This window comes from Paroedura picta, chromosome 4, assembly GCF_049243985.1.
Source record: "Paroedura picta isolate Pp20150507F chromosome 4, Ppicta_v3.0, whole genome shotgun sequence".
In the NCBI taxonomy this organism is placed as follows: Eukaryota; Metazoa; Chordata; class Lepidosauria; order Squamata; family Gekkonidae; genus Paroedura; species Paroedura picta.
This window is the reverse complement of record NC_135372.1, coordinates 25,857,246-25,878,724: the sequence shown is the minus strand read 5'-3', so window position 1 is coordinate 25,878,724 and position 21,479 is coordinate 25,857,246. Positions and strand designations below refer to the sequence as shown.

Sequence of the window (21,479 nt, the reverse complement as noted above, 5' to 3'; positions counted from 1 at the left end):
GCTCTCTCCACCTCACCTCCCTCACAAGGTGTCTGTTGTGGGGAGAGGAAAGGGAAGGCAACTGTAAGCTGCTTTGAGACTCCTTTGGGTAGAGAAAAGTGGCATATAAGAACCAACTCTTCTTCTTCAGTAATATCAGGGCTCTCTCAGCCTCACCCACCTCACAGGGTGTCTATTGTGGGGAGAGGAAAGGGAAGGCGACCGTAAGCCGCTTGGAGACTCCTTCGGGTAGAGAAAAGCGGCATTTCTTCTTCTTCTTCTTCTTCTTCTTCTTCTTCTTCTTCTTCTTCTTCTTCTTCTTCTTCTTCTTCTTCTTCTTCTCCTTCTTCTTCTTCTTCTTCTTCTTCTTCTTCTTCTTCTTCTTCTTCTCCTTCTCCTTCTTCTTCTTCTTCTTCTTCTTCTTCTCCTTCTTCTTCTTCTTCTTCTTCTCCTTCTCCTTCTTCCAACCTTGGGGTCCTTGCCTCGTGCAGCTGAAATGGAATAGGACAGCAAGCCTTGAAACTGGAGACCTCCTTTTGCCAGTCTGCCTTGGGAGGCACCCTGAAAGGGAGCCGGCAGAGGCCAGGGAAACTGGAGAGTGGCACAAAACCGGCTGTCTCAAGTAGCTGGGTTTGGAGGAGAGGCCGGGATGACTCAGTCGTTGCGCCCTTGGAGAGAGCCCTGCCGTGTGCACTGCTGAATCCCAAATTTGTGCCTGAGTTCTGGACCTGGCCTGGTGTTGGCTCAGGCCCTGCTGCTCCAGCGGCCCTGCCTGGCTCTTGTCCATGCAAAGAATTTGCAGGTTTCCCTTTAAAATCTCCCCCCCACCCCCAGCTTCATCCCTCCTTCCGGTCCCATTGCAGGCTCTTTTAATGCAGTAATTGCCACCGTCTCTTTGCCACGGGTCCCTTTGCACAACTTTTCGCCTCTTGCAAGCAGCAGTTTTCTCTCCGCCCTCCCTCCCCCCCCCTGCCACTGCCAGCCTTCAGCTTCCTTGGACTTTTGCTGAGTAAGATGCCAGGAGGGATTCTGCAATTCATCAGCATCCTCCTGATGTCCTGAAAAAGAGAGAGAGAGGAGGAAAAAGAAGAAACGTGGAAAACAAGAGCCTCCCCCCCCCATCCCTGGGCAAACTGCATCAGTCTCAAGTTCTCCAGCACCTGACAGTCACTTCTGGGTTGGGACACCCTGTCCCCCTTCAAGGAGAAATGGTGAGTCGAGGTTTTGGTGCAAGGTTGTCTTACAGTTGTTGGTTCACCTTCAGCCTGCCACGTCGGCTCCTTTGGGCTTGCTGCAATCTCTCCGGAGAGCATTGCTCTACTCAGCTGGGTACCACTTGCACAGGGATGCTGCCTGAGTCCCTGAGAGGCTTCTGAGATGGAGAGAAAAGAGAGATTGTGGCAGAGAGAGAGAGAGAGAGAGAGAGAGAGAGAGAGACCAGGGTTCTTCAAATTAGGTTTTAAAGAATTAGGGTATGTGGTTTTGGTGTGCTACTTTTTATTTGCCTCTTTCCCAGGGAAACCAAACTGTTAAGATTCCCCTGCTTTCATACCTGCCCAACGAAAGTTTGCTATGCACCCTATAGGAGTGCATTTAAGGGATGTGTGTGCGGATATAGGAAATTATCTCTGGATTGCTGCAACATTAAGGGAGTTAGAGGGGGAGGTGTCCCCCTGGAGGTTCAGAGAACTTCTGCTCATCCATTTTTCTCAGTAGCTGTGATAATTAACTCCCTGGTGGCTGGTATGCTTGTGTGCTTCTCCAAACCATCGCATTGCCTGCAGAATCCTGCAAGGAAAAGTGATTTCCTGCATTTGGCTTTTCCAGTCCACCAAGTGCCCTAGCTGGCTGGCTGGCTGGCCACGGGACTGGGGATCCTTCCAGTTGCAAACATGAAATTGGAATATTAAGGCAGCCTCTATCTATGGAAACTTCCTGGAATTGCAGTACTGGCAGCTAGGCGAAGAGGAGGAGGGAAGCAGAAGGGGGCAACCTTGGCTGTAGGGTGGCCAGCCTCCACCTGGGACATTTTGGTGGCAAGGAGGAGGGGGGCAGGGACATCAGCTGTACAACAGCCTCAGACTAGGGTTGTCAACCTCCAGGCGATGGAATGAAGCCAAAAATGGTCCAAGGTTGAAAATGGCTTTACTGTGCTTAATAAACATGCTTGTCATAAGACAGTCTCTTGGTCATGAATCCAAAAGAATGTCAAAGTCTGTTTGACATTTGGAGAACAGGCGCCTAAAGAAAACGGAGCAGAGGCGGAGGGTCTCAAAGAAACAATGCAGAAAGGCTCAAAGCGACTGCTGGTGATGTCCACTTTCGAACGAAAGCTGTCCTCAGGATTTGTATATTTTGCCGCTCCTTTGGTTCCGCAGAGAATCCCACTTTGTAGGAGTGTGCTACCAACTTCCCCGCAACAGTGGGAAAACTCCTGGGATTACAACTGAGATCGATCCCCCTGGAGAAAACGGGTGCGTTGGAGAGCGAACTCCATGGCTTTGTACCACGCTGAGGATCCTGCCCTCTCCAGGCTTCCTCCCCAGAGCGCCAGGAATTTCCCAACCTGGATCCCCCAATGGCTGGAAGGTGCATTTCTCTGGCAACCCTACTGGGATGGAGGCCAAGAAATGCAGTCCTCAGCTTTGCAGGATAGTTTTCTCCAAGGTGCAGCTTTGTGGAAGGATCTGAAGACAAAGTGTGTGGGTGCTATAGTAGAGGTGGCACAGGAGGTCCTTTGTGTCTCGGGGCAGGGACCGGGATCTTTAAGATGCTCTGAGAGGGGGTCCCAAATACTAGGAGCAGCATGGAGGGAAATATGTCCCCCTCTCCCATTAGCCTGATGGCCCATGCTTAGCAAGAGAAAGAAGAAGAGTTGGTTCTTGTATGTCGCTTTTCTCTACCCGAAGGAGTCTCAAAGCGGCTTACAGTCGCCTTCCCTTTCCTCTCCCCACAACAGACACCCTGTGAGGGAGGGGAGGCTGAGAGAGCCCTGAGATTACAGGAGAAGAAGAAGAGTTGGTTCTTATATCACTTTTCTCTACCTGAAGGAGTCTCAAAGCGGCTTCCAGTCACCTTCCCTTTCCTCTCCCCACAACAGATACCCTGTAAGGGAGGTGAGGCTGAGAGAGCCCCGATATCACTGCTCGGTCAGAATATCTTTAGCAGTGCCGTGGAGAGCCCAAGGTCACCCATCTGGCTGCATGGAGGGGAGCGCGGAATCAAATCCGGCTTGCCAGATTAGAGTCCGCCCTCCTAACCACTACACCAAGGGGAATCTAGTTTTCTTTTTCGGTTCAGCAGGCGGTCCGAGGTCGAGTTGCCAGCTCTGGGTTGGGAAATACCTGGAGATTTGGGGGGTGGGTGGGTGGGGTCTGAGGAGGGGGGTTGGTGAGGGGAGGGGCTTCAATGGCATAGTATGCCCCAAAGACCACCCCCCAAAGTGGCTGTGTTCTCCATGGGAACTGACATCAGTCATCTTGGGATCAGGTATAATCCCAGGAGTTTCCCAGACTGATGTCCCTGTCCCTCCCCCTTGCCATTGGGACAGATCTCCCAGCACAAAAAGAAGGGCCGTAACTTTGCAGGGACTTGATCTTGGGTTAGGATCATGGGCTCTGGGTTGGAAAATACTTGAAGATTTGGGTGGAGAGGAGGGGATTTGCAGAGGGGAAGGACCTGAGCACCCTACAAAGCAACCTCTTCCTCCAGAAGCAGGGGTGGCCAAACTGGGGCTCCCCAGATGTCCTTTTGCACGAAGCCCCCCGCACCTCCCCGCCATCTTTAGGTCCTCTGCTATCAATGCAGCAACACCAAGACTTGCAAGAAACCCATCCTTCTAACAGGTGTCCAGTCCAGGCGCCTGCAGAAGCTGATCCAACTAGAGGAGAAGAACAGGCAAGAGGACCCCTCCCCCCCCCCAGTGTACGCAGACTTGTCAGGCACGCCAAAGAACTGTTGCTCTCATACACCTTCAAGCCCCAGGCGCTATTAACACTCAAAGGAGCAGAAAAGTTGCTTCTACTCCATCTCATATGTATTATGTATATGCCTGGTTTCAGCTAAGATCCCAGAAGAATCCCAGAGGTTCACTTTTGGAAGGGGGGGGATGAATCTGCATACTCACAAGAGCAGCAGAACACAAGCTCTTTATTGCAACCCGAAGCTAAGGAGAAAGAACAAATGCAGGGGGTGGAGTTTCCCTTCTCTCCCGATCAGGTTGCCGTTAGCTCTTTGCTGTCTATTTTACCCCGTTCACACACACAGGCACAAAGCGCAACAGGAGGGAAGGGAAGGGATGCTCTGGTGGCAGCGTGTGCTGTGTTGGATGGGCTCCACCGCAGCCTGCCAAGTGACGAGGCAACCCACCCCCAAAGAAACAGCCCCCCTGCAAGAAAACCCTTGAAGGGAATGCCGGATCTGCCCCCCCCTCCCCAAATCTGGAATAGCCCATGAAGGGCAAAGATGGAGGCAGTACGGGGTGGGGCGGGGTGGGGCTGTGGGCAGCGTGGAGCTCCTGTTGTCAGCTGTGGCAGGAGGGCACCCTTTGCTCTGCAGTGAGTAGCTGGCTTGTGCATAAGGACCCCTGGGAGAGAACTGGAATTATTACAGCCCTCTAAGAGGATGACAGTCCTCGAGTGTACTCAGATTTGAAAAAAATAGGCATCTGTTGAATGCTAAAGAAGTTGAGAGTTCAGGAATGTTTTCAGCCAAGTGAAGGTATCAGTTCTTTCCAGAGCTCCAACTATCCCTACTTGAGCCGCACAATGAAGAATGCCAGCTGTGCTCCGCTAGGGCCCCGCTTGCTCTGGGGCTATGGCCATGGCCCCCGCACATCCTTAAACGGGGCCTGACTTTAGAAGCAGACTTTCCTGTTTTATACAGGGGAAGCGCGTTGAAAGGGCATTACCCAACGTGGTCAGAATGGGCCCCGGGTTCGGTCCTGAGCCTACCTTGACCTTGCTCCCAGGTCTGTTCGTTCCTGCTCACTCTTATCTATTTACAGGCTGCCGCTTTTGATCGACACCAAAACGAGCCCGTCAGGAAAGGCGTGTTGATCCTGGACTGTCAGTTATATAGTCACCCTTCCCTGCCTCCCAAACTCTCACTTTTCTAAGTCCTTGAAGCTGAGCAGTTAATGTGGCTGAAATATTTTTTGTGGGCAACAGAAGGACCCCTGCTGGATCAGACCTCGGGGTGCCCATCTAGACCAGCATCCTGTTTCCAGTATAGGGATATGGGTCTGAAAAACCTCTCAAGTGGGCATAAATTCCTGTACCAGGGGTGGCCAAACTGTGGCTCTCCAGATGTCCATGGACTACAGTTCCCATGAGCCCCTGCCAGCATGCTGACATGGGGCTCATGGGAATTGTAGTCCATGGACATCTGGAGAGCCACAGTTTAGACATCCCTGCATCTTTTTCCTCCCTGCTAGATCTTCTCAAGAGGTCTGACGCTTCTTCATGCTGCTGTCTTGACCCTGCTCCTCCTGACCCTGCCCTGCCAGCTGGCGGTTGCCCAGAAAAGCCGAAAGAAGGTTGTGCATGTCTCAGGTGGGTTATGATGCTCTTGATTTTTGGGCTGGGTGTATTGTGCATTCACCATTTGGGGCAATTGGTCCATGGCCTTGATAGTTCCTTTAAATTAGAATCATAGAAACATAGAGTTGGAAGGGACATCCATGATCATGTAGTCCAACCCCTTGGCCAAGGCAGGAAATTCACAACGACCTCTCTACCCACAGTGACCCCAATGCCATGCCCAAATGATGCTTCCCTCCCCCCCCCCAAACCCACCCAGAATCCCTGGCCTATTTGGCCTGAAAGAAAGTCGCCTTCTGATCCCAACGTGGTGATCAACATTTCCCTGGGCATGCAAGAAAGAGCCACAAAAGCTACTCACGGATCCAACCCCTTCTGCCCTCTAGCTTCTGCTTAAAAACTTCCAAAGAAGGAGAACCCACCACCTCCTGAGGAAGCCTGTTCCACTGAGGAACTGCTCTCACTGTCAGGAAGTTCTGGATGGTTAGCTGAAAATTCTTTTGAATTAATTTCATCCCATTGGTTCTGGTCCAACCCTCTGGGGCAACAGAAAATGACTCCATCATATAGAGCAGGGGTAGTCAAACTGCGGCCCCCCAGATGTCCATGGACTACAATTCCCAGGAGCCCCTTGCCAGCGAATGCTGGCAGGGGGCTCCTGGGAATTGTAGTCCATGGACATCTGGAGGGCCGCAGTTTGACTACCCCTGATATAGAGGACAGACAGACCTTCAAGTGGTCTTCTCTCCAGCTAAACAGACCAAACCCCCCCAGCCTTTCCTCATATGCCTTAGTATCCAAAACCCTCACCATTTTCATTGCCTTCCTCTGGACACGCTCATTTGTCTGGAGCAAAGAGCCGTTTGAGGGATGCAAATGCAGGGAAAGAGGTCTGTGAAGTCAGATGTCAACTCTTGTTAGGCCTCGGCCATAGGCCTGACACAACACCTCTGCCTTGCATGCCCCATAGAACTGTCCGTATCCTTCCAACAGCCCTGTGAGGTAGGCCGGGGCGAGAGAGTGCCGAGTTCCTAACGCCAGAATCTTAACACCCTTCCCTGTTCTCAGAGGACGACAGCGGGGCTGTCGTGGTGCAGACAGCGCCAGGCAAAGTGGTGACCCATCGTGGCGGGACCATCATCCTCCCCTGCCGCTTCCATTACGACGTGTCAGCCCACGATCCCGACGAAATCCGCTTGAAGTGGACCAAGGTGGTGGAGCCGATGGCGTTTGAGGACGTCTTTGTGGCCATGGGGAAAGAGCGCAGGGCCTTCGGGAGCTACCGCGGCCGCACGGCACTGCAGGAGGGAGATGCTGGGGATGCCTCGCTGATCATCCGGAACGTCACCCTGCAGGATTACGGGCGCTATGAGTGTGAGGTGACCAATGAACTGGAAGATGATGTGGGGATGGTCAAGCTAGACCTGGAAGGTAACAGGAGGCTGTTCGGGGAGGGGGACCTGGCATTTGGCCAGGCCTGGAACCGGCTTTCCATCACTGGTCTTTTGAACCCCATGCCAACATCAACGGTGTCGGGGGAGGAGTGGTTACTGCCATTTTTGAGTGTCTGTTTTAGGGGGTGCTAATTTTATGCTGTGGTGATGTTTTTAGGTTGTTGATTGGATGTTTTAGGTCATGTTAATATTGTGGACCGCCACAAGCTGGCAGTGCTAGGAGAGGCAGTATAAAAGTATTAATATTAATGTTAATAAAAACCAAGAGGTTCCTGGCAACCAGGCTCACAGAGGAGAGCTTGGAGGGGGTGGGAATTGGGCAGGGAGACTTGCCAGTTCTGGGTGGAGAAAGAACTATTTTGGAAATTCCTGAGGAGGGCAGGGTTTGAGGAGGGGAAGAGCTTCAGTGGGGTACAATGCTTGGAGTCCACATTCCACAGTGATCATTTTTTGTGGGTGAGCTGATCCCTGTTGCTTGGAGATTGGTGGAAAGCGGCAGGTCGCCAGTTACCACATGGAGGTTGAAGCCCTGGAGAAACCTTTTGAGGCCAAAAGGACAAGGGATATTTGAAATCACTGCATGAAAACGGAAAACAATCTTTTTCTACCCAAAATTATTTCATAAATCTGTTCGATTTCATAAGAACTGATCAATTCCAACAAAAATGGAAAGTCAGTCATGGAAAGTCCACATAACGACCCTTGGTAGAGTTGATTTTGACCTTGAGGATTTATCAGGATTTATATCTCTACCTATATAAAGAATAATAAAAATCATTTCAGAAACAGCATTTCTAAGTATTACTGTATGGAAGCCATGATGCGGGTAACTATATGCTATGTTCCTTGTTATATAGACAATGTGATCTTAGAGATGTTAGGCATCACATCAAAATCGCAAGATGTCATAGTCCACTGTTTACCGCATTGGTCAGGCCACACCTGGAGTCCTGAGCAATTCTGGAGGCCTCCCTTCAGAAACGACATGGACCAAATGGAGAAGGTGCAGAGGAGAACAATGAGGATGATTCAGGGCCTGGGGGCCAAGCCCCAGGAGGAAAGGCTGAAGAACTTGAGAACATTCAGCTTGGAGAAGAGGAGCTTGAGAGGGGATGGGATGCTGTATGAAAGATTGCCACTTGGAGAAGGGCAGCGAGCGGTTCCTGTTGGCAGCAGAGGATAGAAGCCGCAGTAATGGGTTTAAACTGTGTGGAGAACTATATCAGCTAGATATCAGGAAGAAAAATTTAACAGTCAGAGTAGTTCAGCAGTGGAATGGGCTGCCTCAGGAGGTGGGGAGCTCCACTGGCAGTCTTCGAACAGCAGCTGGACAGATCCTTATCCTGGAGGTTTGAGACTGATCCTACATTGAGCAGGGAATTGGACTAGATGGCCTCGATGGCCCCTTCCCACTAGGATTCTGTGATTCTGTTTGTAAAATGATTTTTATCATTCTTTAGAGATGTAAGTCCTGAGGAAGGATTGATTTAAGTCCAAATCAACTATACCCGGGGTTGTTAAATGGATTTTCCATGACTGAATTTTCCATTTTTGTTGGCATTTATCAGTTCTCATGAAACCAATAGATTTATGAAATAATTAAATATTTTTTTTTGTTGGAAAAAATATTATTTTCCTTTTTGGAGGGTTCATTAAATACTTTCAAGTATACCTTTTCCTTTGCAGTTTTCCCATTGCTTCGCCTTGCACCATTGTGCTGTTTTTTTCTCATCAACACCCCGAGGTCGGCAGCCCTAACATCAGAGTCTCTGCTCGGCAGGCAGAAGGCCTCTGGTTCAATCCCCGGCATCTCCAGTTAGAAAGGATCAGGAAGTAGGTGATGTGCAAGGACTTTCTCCTGCCACTCAAAATAAATAGGACCAACCGTCATGGACCAAGGGCGTAAGCTGGCTTCCTGTTTGAGGGCTTGCACAAATTTAATGGCAATTGGAACATCATTAAAATGTAGATTGTTAACTGCCTGTCTAATATACATATACACATGGTATGTCACATTTGATGTTGCTTGTATTGATTAGCAGCCACTCTCCAGGGCCTCCAGCACAGAAAGGCCTTTCCCCACCGCTGGGACTTTTGAGCTTCCGTTTACACTGAGTCCCTACAGAAAAGCAGAGCTTCAGACCCATAGCGTTTTCAAGGCAAGAGACAGAGGCGTCTTGGCCATTGCTTGCCTCTGCGTGAGAACCCTGAAGGTCCCCCATCCAAGTATTAACCAGGGCCGACCCTGCTTAGCTTTTAGGCTCTCACTAGCCTCAGAATCACACAGAACTGGAAGAAACCACCCAGGGCCATCCAGTCCGGCCCCCTTCCTTCTTGGTGACTTCAGAATCACGGCCTCCTGGCAGGTGCTCTTCTCCTAAAAACTTCCAATAAAAGAGGGATAACGTATTCCGTCCAAGAACAGCCCTCCCCGTCAGGAAATGCTTCCGAATATTTAAGTGGAGCCTCTTTCCCTGTCATTTGAACCCGCTGCTCCTGGTCCTTGTCTTTAAAGCTTCGGGAAACAAGTTGACCCCACCCCCCTCTTTAGCATGTCTATCTTCTAGTTCAGGCTTTCTCAGCTTTGCCCATGAGGCTGGGAGTTCAATCCCAGCAGCCGGCTCAAGGTTGACTCTGCCTTCCATCCTTCCGAGGTTGGTAAAATGAGTCCCCAGCTTGCTGGGGGGGTAAATGGTAATGACTGGGGAAAGCACTGGCAAACCACCCCATATTGAGTCTGCCATGAAAACGCTGGAGGGCGTCACCCCAAGGGTCAGACATGACTCAGTGCTTGCACAGGGGATACCTTTACCTTTACCTTTATGATCATAGGGTCATGTCGACCCACCCCTCCCTCCCAAATTGGCCAATGCCGGGAAGAGGAGGGGGCCCGGGTGGGCACGGTCACAGCTGTGCTTCCCAACCATATTCTGCACAATTGCACCACTTCTGGGGTGTCTTGAAGCCTGAGGAATGTTTCAGGGGGTCCTCAATGGTAAAAAAAAAAACTTGAGAAAGGCTGACCTAGTTAAGCACACCCCTTGCCCCCTTTTCTCCAAGCGACACAGACCCAACTCTCTCAGCCTCTCCTCCTAACACCTGGATTCCAGCCCCTTTACCATCTCAGCCGCCCGTCTCTGTAACACACCCCGACTTGTCGATAATTTTTCATCTTCAAGGAGTGTGGAGGCAAGGATAAAGAATAAATCTCCAGCTGATTTTAATTCCAGCGAGATGCAAGAGCTGTTTGGGAGCAGGGGGGGATCCGTGAGGGCACAAATTCAGAAGGGTCCCATCGGGGGGCTTGGCCCCCTCCCCGTTCTCTGGGACTCTTTTGTGTGTTTTTATTTCTCCCTCCGGAAACTGCTTCTCCTCTGACACACGCTTCCCCCCCCCCTCTGGTTGGGATGTTTTATGGACCTGCTCCCTGCCATCCATCTTTTCCATTTTATTAGCTGCTGACACGAAAACCTTCAGCCACGATAAAAGTCAATAAGAACTAGGATAAAGCACCCCAGACACGCTCCCACAGGGTCCCCTCCGGTGATGAAAGGAAGGGAAGGGAAGGGAGGGAAGGAGGAGGCTTGGAAGCCGGTGAAAGAGCATCCGCCTGTTTCCCAGGAGACTGAGTTGCAGGTAAGGACGCCAGCCCTGCAGAATTACAGCTTGGGGACGCCCCAGACCATAGAGGGCATTCCCTCTGGAGAATATGGCTGCTTTAGAGAGTGGAATCTGTGACACTATATCCCACTGATGTCCCTCTCCTCCCTGAGCTCTTCCCCCAAATCTCCTGGACTGACTGTGAATTCCCCCTGCCCCAATACCTAGCCTATACTAACCTACATGTAGTTTAAAGCCATTACTGCAGGTCCTCTCCTCTGCTGTCAACGGGGGACTGCTCCCTGCCCTCCTCCAAGTGACAACCTTGCAAATAGTTCAAGAAAACCATCCTGTCCCCTCTCAACTTCCTTCTCCAGGATGAACATTCCCAAGTCCCTCAGCCTTTCCTCACAGGGCTTGGTCCCCAGGCCCTAGATCAGGGGTAGTCAAACTGTGGCCCTCCAGATGTCCATGGACTACAATTCCCAGAAGCCCCTGCCAGCATTCGCTGGCAGGGGCTTCTGGGAATTGTAGTCCATGGACATCTGGAGGGCCACAGTTTGACTACCCCTGCCCTAGATCATCCTCATCGCTCTCCTCTGCACCTTCTCTATTTTGCCCATGTCCTTATTGAAAGGAGGCACACAGGACTCCCGGTGAGGTCTGACCAGGGCAGTATACAGTTGGACTATGCATTCAAATGAGTAGCCGTGTTGGTCTGAAGTAGCACAATAAAATCAGAGTCCAGTAGCACCTTTAAGACCAACAAAGATTTAATCAAGGCGTGAGCTTTCGAGTGCAAGCACCCTTCATCAGACTATGATCTTCTTACATGACGGAATATATAACAAATATCAGTTCTGTTACATCTGTGTCACAACCAGACACAGCCAATGATAATCCTTTGTCAAAACAGCCAATGAATCCCCTAGAATTCAGTGTACTTGACAAAGAGAAACCAAAGTGTTGTTCAGGGGTAGTCAAACTGCGGCCCTCCAGATGTCCATGGACTACAATTCCCAGGAGACCCTGCCAGCATTCGCTGGCAGGGGCTCCTGGGAATTGTAGTCCATGGACATCTGGAGGGCCGTAGTTTGACTACCCCTGGTGTTGCTGGTAGAGAGATCAAAGGCTATCACCTCCCCAAATGTTGCTTGCTCCATACAACTGTGAGACATCCCTCCCAGGGAATTGCTGGTCACTTCCCAAGGACAGGGAGTCAAACTCAAAATTCCATTACAATTCCATTACATCTTACAGTCATATTATCACAAATAAAATACATAGTGAGGAATATGGATACACAAGTTGAACAAGGTTAGCATGAATATAAAAAGGCTTTGTCTCTATTGAGTCCTGGGTATGTCATACTAGCGGACCCCAACCTTCTTGTAGTCGGGGACCGCCTCCGAGGGTGGGAGAAAGCCGGCGGCCTGGCCACAGCAGCTGCACGTAAACTCGCGCACGCATTTGCCGCTCATGCGCGTTTCCGCCACTAGGTGGCGCTAACGCACATGCGCAGAACAGCAGCACATGCGCGTTTCCGCCAGCAGGGGGCGCAAACACGCATGCGCAATGGCTCCGTGCGTGTGCGTTGCTGGCGTGCCAGCGGCTGCGCCTGCCACTTCCCCCCCTCTCGCTGCGGGGGGGGAAGGCAGGCGCGGCCGCTGGCGGCCTGGTACCATGGCCTTAACGGCCCGGTACCGGGCCGCAGACCGGGGGTTGAAGACCCCTGTGTCATAGTATAGAGTTTTGTAATAACAGTCACATAATCCCAATTAAAATAAATTGTGAGGAATGTCATGTAAGAAGATCATAGTCTGGCTTGCACTCAAAAGCTCACGCCTTGATTAAATCTTTGTTGGTCTTAAAGCTGCTACTGGACTCTGATTTAGTTGGACTATACAGTATACTAAACAGTACACAGTTGGAAATGGCCATTTCAGTGTGACGCCTCTGTTGATACAGTCCAAGACTGCACTCATCCCTCCCAATGATTCTTGTCCGTCCCTCCCTTAGGGGTGATTTTCCCATACCACCCACGCCTGGGCCGCTACACCTTGAACTTCCACGAAGCACAGAAAGCATGCCTGGAGCAAGATGGGATCCTGGCTTCCTATGACCAACTGCACGAGGCTTGGCTCGAAGGGATGGATTGGTGCAATGCCGGGTGGCTAGATGACGGATCGGTCCAGTATCCCATCTCCAGGCCCCGAGAGGAATGCGGGCAGAAGGAGACCCCTGTGGGGGTGAGGAACTACGGATACCGGCACAAAGATGACGAACGTTATGATGCCTTCTGCTTTACTTCCAACCTGAACGGTAAGAGATCCAGGGATGTGTTAGAGAGGGCTGGGAATGAGGGAGGAGGAAATCTTGCAAACTGGACTCGTGGCACCGTGACATCACTTCCGGCTGTGACACCATCATGTCACATGATGCACTAGGATTTCCTTGAAACTCTATGGTCCTAACCAGAGACGAAATGCCTAGAGCGCCACATGACCTGGTGACATTGTTTCTGTGGGCATCTGGAAATCACTTTACAGAATTGTACAGCATTTCAGCATTTCCCAACCATGGTACTGTGGTATTGTATGGTTCCATGAAGGCCCCTCAGTGGTACCATTGTGTGGGGGCTTTCAAAACAGCGGCTGGAGAGAGCCCTCTTACTCTGTGCCTGCTGTTTCCAGCTCCAAGAAGTGGAAAGAAAAAGGGTTTAATTAAAAAAAAATGTAGCCCATCGGCCTCTGGAGAGCCACAGGTTGGCCACCCCTGCCCTATTTATTTATTTATTAGATTTTTATACCACCCTCCCATACGGCTCAGGGTAAAGGCAGGTTGCATATGCACTGAATTTGTTCATTTGTTCTAAAATCCTAATAAGCCAACAAACAAATATTGCATAGCAGCTGCAAGCCACAAGAAAATATGTTTTGTTTGTGTTTGAATTGAGGTGGAGGCCGTGGAGCCACCATTATTAGAGTTTATATTATTTATCTTTAATTGCATTTCTATACCACTCACAACAGTTCATAAACAAAGAGGTATCAATTAAAATACTCCCCAAAAGCCAGTGAAACAATATAAAATATAAATACAGATACAAGATGGCGTTACACTAATAACTTTAAAATTTGCTCCCCATATTCCGGACATCGGTCTTTATATGTACCGGCTAGGAGATGGAAACAGGCCCCCAGCACAGCCTACCACCGCAGAAGGAGCCAGCTTAGAAGTTGTTCCCTCAAAGGCAGACTGAGGCCCCAGTCAGATAAGGAGGGGGAGAGGCAAGCCTCCCTCCAGGAGTAGCCTTGGCATTCACCAGTTATGGTGACCACTGGTCCAATGAGGATAACCCCTGCATGCCATTCAGCAGGCCCGGCCTTAGAAGACACATTACCTCCAGTAAGAGCTCTTCCCAACTGCAGGGCTAAGTGAGTGGATTCTCTGCTCTGTGTTTAAGAGAGTAGGGGGAATGCTTCTTCTTAGAAGAGGCATTCCCTTCTAGGTGTTTCTAAAAGGAGAGGGAATACCTTACTTGAAGAGACATTCTGTTCTGTGAGTGGGAGATGAAGTGATGCACTTCAGAGAAGTGATGAAGTGACCCAGTTCATAGTTTTGCCAACCTCCAGGTGGCGGCTGGAGATTTCCTGGAAATCCTGGAGAAAATGGCCTTGGAAGGTGACCTCTACAAAATTATACACCGTTGAAGTCCCTCCCCTCCCCTCCCCAAACCTTGCCTTCCTCAGGCCACAACCCCAAAATCTCCAGGTATGAAGTTTGCAACCTTCCTCATTTGGTATCTGTCACCTGCAACTTCCCTGGAATTATTACAGGAATAATTAGCAAGGATTTTTTTAAAGGAAAAAAACAATCTGCTTCCTCGTTAGTCCAGACAAACATTTGAAATCAATGAACCGAACTGAAGAATCGACGGAGTGGCACAGTCCATATTTTTTTGGCCAGCTTTGTAAAAGGAAGAAGAGGCAATAGCATCCCCCTTCCCCTTCCCCCTTCTCTAGCTTGGATAGTTTAATTATCCCCTGCCACAACCGATGAGGTTTTCAACACCGGTTGTTTGCTGGAAGTCAAACCCGGCCCCGAAACCATCAGGCGGGTCCGATTTATACGACAGGCTGCCTGTTAACAGTAGATTGTCAAGGTGCTGTGCTAATAAATCCAGTCATGGATTGTGGGAGTGGTGGTGGGGAAGCAGAAAGAGAGGCTTTTATTCAAACAGTGGCCCTGAAGGCCATTTTGCTCTCTGCCCAAAACAATTTAAGCTCCTTTATGCGCTTGCCTGAATCTTTATCTCTGTTAGAGTTGCCAACCTCCTGGCAGGGTTGAAGCAAATAACCCAATATATAGGCAAAGGATACAGTACCTCTATGGTACATTCACTATTCTTTCCCCCCCCAGTTAATTATTTACTGACAAATAGCAGAATACAGTACAGCCAAAATATCTGTTCAATGCACTATTTCCACAAAAATGTTTTAGCTTTCTTGAAATACAAGTCCTTGTAAACAGAGCCAGTTTTGCAGGTGATTCTCCTCCTCTTCTTCCTTTTTCTTCATGCTTGGGTTAGCCCGTGCAACTCACCCTCCTGGGATTCCTGCCTGGACTCCCAGATGAGGTCGGGATTTGGCTGGGTGGCCTGGAGAACCCTTCGCTGGAGAGCCCACTGGCAGATGAGCAGAGGAGCCCCGGCTGGACCCAGCAGCTGATGGCCGGAGCACAGATGCCATGACAAGATGCATGGGGGACCTCGGTCTGACATTGCCCCAACCCCGTCAGATGCGGGGGTTGGAGCGATGGGGATGGGGGACTTACCTGAGCCAGGGGGGAGGAGACAGGTAGTGACACATGTCCCAGGATGTCCCGGGCCTGGGTGTGCTTGTGCATGGGCTAGCAGCTCGTGGTTGGTGCATGGGGGGCAGTGGGGTGGGGCTGCAAGGCTCACAAAGCAGGGTGCTGGGTGGGTTGGATGTAACCTCGGGAATGGCTAATGAAGGGGTGGAGGGGGTTGGTGAGCTAGAAGCAACGGAGGGCAGAGAGAAGAGAATGGAGAGAGAGAGAGAGAGAGAGAGAGAGAGAGTGCAGGGACAGAGAGAGAGAGTGCAGGGACAGAGAGAGAGAGAAACCCAAAGAGTGAAGGGAAGGATGGCAGAAGGAAAAAAAGGCTTGATGGCTAACCCTGCGGCAGCAAGGTAGGAAGGCAGAACCCAGCCCAGGTCTGGAGAGGCAGTGGTGAGACCCCAAGGATACTGACAATGGGGAGGAGGGCTCTAGCAGTTCGGAAGAGTCCTCTTTGGATTCCACTGGGAGCATGAAGGAACGCCCCCTCGGACTTCCCTCTTGCCTTCCCGGCTGAATCTGCACGGAGCTTTTATTCCAATCCCAGGTCGATTCATTCCCTGCCGTCTACAATGAATGTGATTTCCATTTTGATTGGGGGCGATTTAAATTTCCCATCTGCAAACAATCTGATTGAGCCGAGGTGACCCTACCTATCCCTGTGATATCCAGGAGCTGAGTTAACTCGGTATAAATGATCAAGCCGCTTTGAGGGCTCCCAGTATTAAAGTGCAGATCTGTGTTTTCCCAGAATAATGCCAGTAGTCTGTCCCTGAGTGCCAGTTCAAAAAATCCCTAGTTTCTGGTTGCAAGATTTTATTTTTAAAAAAGGTTTAAGGGTGACTGTGCTCCAGAATCCACACTTCTCGCAGCAGAGATTTGCCTCATTCTATGAGAGGCTGCTCTTGGCTCGTCTCCGCTCCCCCCCTGCCCCGCTGTTTGCCTGCTCGCTCACAGCCTCATGCTCAAGTGCAGATGGGTTTCTATTTCAAGTCTGAGGGGAGGGGGGAAGCACAAAGACTCAGGTTCAAATCGATCTGAATTCAGCAGGATTGACAGCAGAAAAAAAAACAGCCCCGTATCTTGAACTTCCTCTGCAATTAAACTTTGTGGCCCACAGAGGGCGCTAGCCCTCTCCTTGCCTCCAAATCATTCTGCAGGGACCAAGTCCAAGAGGGTCCATCTCCAGGGGGCGACCCCCATCCCCCGACACTCCTCCTCTTCCTCCTCCTTCATCTGTTCTCCTCTCTGATTGGCAGTGTGTCTGTAGCACAGAAGAATCTTTCTCGCGACCTTAGGTCATAGGGTTGCCAACTTCAGGCTGGGAAATTCCTGGAGATTGGGGGCAGAGCCTAAGGAAGGAAGGGACTTCAGTGGCATAGAGCAGACTTACGATGGCATAGAGCAGGGGTAGTCAAACTGCAGCCCTCCAGATGTCCATGCCCATGGAGGGCCGCAGTTTGACTAGCCCTGGTGTGGAGTCTTCAGGTGGCACCTGGAGGTTGGCAGCCTTACTCCACATCTCTTCAGAGCTTTCCTCAGCTCCACAGCTGAACCTCCAAGAATTTCCCGGCTGCCCCCCTTCTCTTCTGCCTCTAACTCACTTCTCTTCCAGGCAAAGTCTACTTCCTCAAGACCTATCGGAAGCTGAGCTTCCCGGAGGCCGTCCAGGCCTGCAAGAAGAACAAAGCCACGGTGGCCAAGGTGGGCCAGCTCTATGCCGCTTGGAAGATCCAGCTCCTGGACAAGTGCGAAGCAGGCTGGGTGAGCGACGGCAGCATCCGGTACCCCATTGTCAATCCACGCTCTCGGTGTGGAGGCCGGGAGCCAGGAGTCCGCAATCTGGGCTTCCCAGACAAGAAATACAAACTCTTTGGGGTCTATTGCTACAAGGCCACGGACAGCTCAGAGCCCAAGAAGAAGGGAAAAGATGCCAGCTGGGGGGAGTGGAAACCATTCCAGGTGTAGGGGGGTCAGAAGGCTGCAGCACAAGCGTTGGCCTGTGAGGAAATCTGCCCTCTTCCTTTCTCTACTGGAGTGCTGGGGGACGTCTGCGGCATTCCCTTTGAGCCGATGGGCCGTGCCCAAAGGGACCGGTTGCAAAGCTCAGAACAGGAACGCTTCAGTTTACGGGCCGGAACCACCCGGAGCCGCCTGGAAGTCCAGCTTGGTTTGGCCGCTTGCATCTGGCTGCAGCTGCTAATTCTCCTGCCCACCTCCCCCCTGGGATAATTGAGGATCTGTCTTGGCTTCTTGCAACCTGCTGTTATAAACGCTTTTGGTAAAGCTTTTTTTTTTGGGGTGGGGGTGGGATTTTTCTGGCTTTCAAAGAAACAAAAGGAGGGACAGGTCACCCTGACAAAAATTCTCTTGATTTTTCAAGAGCTGGCGGCTAGCTGTTTGAAATAGAGATTCACCCTGTGCTGCCAAGAGAACCACGGTTTCAGTGAGGGTCTCTGTCTCTTTCTCTGTCTTTCTTTCTATCTCTGTCTCTCTCTGTCCCTGTCTCTCTCTCTCTGTCTCTCTTTGTCTCTCTCCTGCATGATCATGTTGAGAAGCCCTCAGCCTGAATTCCAAAACAAAATGGGGGTGAGCCGCCCCCCTGACCCTCCCTGCCTTGAACTGCAGAGGCCCTTGTCCAGCTCCCTTTAAGCGCTGGCATCCCCCCAAATGCCGCCAACCTTGTTCATAACTTGGCTTGCTGCACAATATTGTAGCCCCTTAGGGGACCAGTATGGAGTCCTTATTTGCTCTTGCGGATCTACCGTGGGACCGGTAGGCAAACGGCACTTTTTGCAAATTTAGGGAGTTGACTTCAGACAATGGTGGGGAGGGGAAACAATGATTTCTGGGATCTGTCAGGGATCTGTAGATAGGAGGAAGATAAAGGACGATTACCTGCAGAACAAATTCCAGGACAGCGTTAGTAGCTTGGCCAAAGGGACAGCTTCTCTGGGCAGGGAACAGTGGCTGGCTTGCCAACACTGAGAGCCATTCCGCACAAGAAAATTACAGCGAGATCCGTACCGTATGTGGGTGGTTTTTCCCCCTGTTTTAAACAACGCTGTCAGCCTCCCGTCTCGTTCCAGCGCAGATCTCACTAATTCCCCAGATTTGCTGTGAAATCAGTGTTATCGCAAAAAGCGGATTACACTACTTGAATTCCCGCCAGCTACCGCAATCATCAGTCAAGGTAAAGTTAGGAGGCGACTGCAGTATTTGTCATGTGTGTAGATGTCCCGCCCTCGCTCCCGCCTCCATTGATCCCTGGAAACGGGACTGGAAGGAGCCAGACAGGTCATCTAGACCCACCCCCTGCTCAATGCAGGGTCAGCCTCAAGCATCCAGGATAAGGATCTGTACAACCATTGCTTGAAGACCACCAGTAAGGGGGAGCTCCCCACCTCCTTAGGCAGCCCATTTCACTGCTGAACTATTCTGACTGTGAAATTCTCCTGCCCCCGATATCTAACCAATAAATTAGATGCCCCCGATATCTAACCAATAAATTTAGTTTATACCCATTCCTGCAGGTTATCTGCTGCCAACAGGACCCTTCCCCAGCCTTCCTCTAAGTGACAACCTTTCTAATACTTGAAGAGAGCCATCCTGTCCCCACTCAACCTCCTCTTCTCCAGGCTGAACATTCCCAAGTCCTTCAGCTTTACCTCGCAGGGCTTGGTCCCCAGGCCCGGGATCATCCTCTTCGTTCTCCTATGCACCCTCTCAATTTTGTCCATGTCCTTTTTGAAGTGAGGCCTCCAGAACATCACAAAGGACTCCAGGTGGGGTATGAATTGGGGCTATGACGTCTTGTGATTTTGATGTGATTCCAATTGAGGCAACCCAAGACTTTATTTGCCTTTTTAACTGCTGCATCCCACAATCTGTCCTATTTAGATTACAGTCCACAAGGACCCCAAGATCTCGTTCACACACTGCTACCCAGAAGTGTCTCTCCCATCCAGTGTGCAGGCTTCTCATGCTGTTGGGAAATTCCTGGAGATTTTGGGGTAGAACCTCAGGAAGGTGGAGTTTGGGAAGGACCCTATAATGCTTTGGACAATGGATGCTATAAGCAGCCGTTTTTTCTCACCTGGGGAGCACTTGTATTGCCAGACGAGCTCCAGAATCCACCTAGAGGTGGACTATGAACACTATGAAAAAAGACCCCAAAGCCGAGCCACCCAAATTTGCTCTCAAAGTAGAACCTGCCAGGATCAACAGGCAGAGAGGAGGCTGTTTCTTTTTTGGGGGGTGGTGGTGGCATTCTTTGGTCCTCTGGGAGGGGTATTTGAGGAAAGGTGTGAAACAGGAGCAGGAGCAGGAGCAGGAGCAGGAGCAGGAGCAGGAGCAGGAGCAGGAGAAGAAAGAAGGAAGAAGGAAGAAGGAAGAAGGAAGAAGGAAGAAGGAAGAAGGAGTGCCACTTTTCTCTACCTGAAGGAGTCTCAAAGTGACTTACCGTCACCTTTCCTTTCCTCTCCCCACAACAGACACCCTGTGAGGGAGGTGAGGCTGAGAGAGCCCTGATATCACTGAGGAAGAAGAGTTGGTTCTTATATGCTTCTTTTCTCTGCCCGAAGAAATCTCAAAGCGGCTGCCAGTCGCCTTCCCTTTCCTCTCCCCGCAACAGACACCCTGATATCGCTACTCGGTCAGAACAGCTTTATCAGTGCTGTGGCGAGCCCAAGGTCACCCAGCTGGCTGCATGTGGGGTAGTGAAGGATGACTTCTTAGGCATGTGGAGTAGAGACTTGCTTAGACTGCAGAAGTCCCAACATTTCTCTCTTTTTTTGGGATCAAGTCACTGTTGACTTAAGGTTTTGTTGGAATATGTAGCTTTAGTCCAGCAGTTAGTAGAGTGTCCGGTGCTCTATGTGTTTTTCTGTGCAGGTAAGAAAGCCTTTTCAAAGCAATACAGACCCTTTATTACAAGGAAATCCATTCTAGGTAGAGTCAGAGAATCACAGAGTTGGAAGGGGCTGTTGAATCCATCTGGTCCAACTCCCTGCTCAATGCACCCAGAAGTCTCTGTCCAGCAGCTGCTTGAAGACTGCCAGTAAGGGGGAGCTTCCCACCTGAGGCAGCCCAGTCCCCTGCTGAACTACTTGGACTGGGAAAAACTCTCCCCCCCCCCCCCGTGATATATAGTCAGTACCATTCTCCACATAGTTTACATCCATTACTGTGGGTCCTCTCCTCTGCTGCCAACAGGAACCTTTCCCTGCCCTCCTCTAAGTTAGTGGTCCCCAACCTTTTTATCACCGGGGACCACTCAACGCTTGACAATTTTACTGAGGCCCGGTGGGGGGGGGTAGTTTACTCCTCTACTCTCAACCACTGCCCTAACGCTCTCTGATCGCTATGGTAATGTTTAAACATCCCTTCAAAATAAGATACAGACACGCCACAACAAGGAACATAAGGAACATTTTATTTTCATGGAAATTTTAACTCATGACAATGACAAATCAATGGGAACCCTGAGCTTGTTTCTCTGCAACGAGATAGTCCCATCTGGGAGTGATGGGAGACAATGACACCCGAAGTGTGTTGTAAAGGGCCGGGGGGGGGGGATGAAGTAAAGGGCCGGGGGGGGGGAAGGTGTCCTTTGGGGCCCACCTCCAATTAGTTGACGGACCACGTGGTCCGCGGCCCACAGGTTGGGGATCGCTACTCTAAGTGACAACCTTTCACATACTTGAAGAGAGCCATGATGTCTATATGTAAGGCTGATCAAGCCAGTCATACTTAGCAATGAATCCTCTTATGATATTGCCAGATGTACCCTCTTGGACTCAATAAACTGCTTTTTCTACAAAGAAGTGCCTCAGTTGTCTTGTCTCCTATGACAGAGCAGCCTTGGTTCATGACACTATCCTGGAAATCTTACTGGCCTTTAAAGTGTTGCTGGTCTCAGATCTTGCTTAGCTTATCGTGTGCCAGTTTTTGTGGTCTCTGGGACTTGAGCTAGATTATTACCCTTCTCAAGTAAATTGCACCAAGCAGGGTAGGGGAGGAGCCACGGCAAACCTAGGTTGTGTGT

At 50.5% G+C, this 21,479-nt stretch overlaps 1 protein-coding gene across 1 annotated transcript; it reads left to right on the top strand.

The window, feature by feature from the left end:
- The first annotated feature begins 260 nt into the window (after positions 1-260).
- Positions 261-20,988, top strand: HAPLN4 (hyaluronan and proteoglycan link protein 4). The gene is made up of 5 exons (XM_077332009.1): positions 261-1,190; positions 5,414-5,531; positions 6,588-6,950; positions 12,593-12,895; positions 17,049-20,988. The coding sequence occupies exons 1-5, from the start codon at positions 1,188-1,190 to the stop codon at positions 17,399-17,401; spliced, it is 1,140 nt and encodes a 379-aa protein (XP_077188124.1). The 5' UTR covers positions 261-1,187; the 3' UTR covers positions 17,402-20,988.
- The last annotated feature ends 491 nt before the right edge of the window (positions 20,989-21,479 follow it).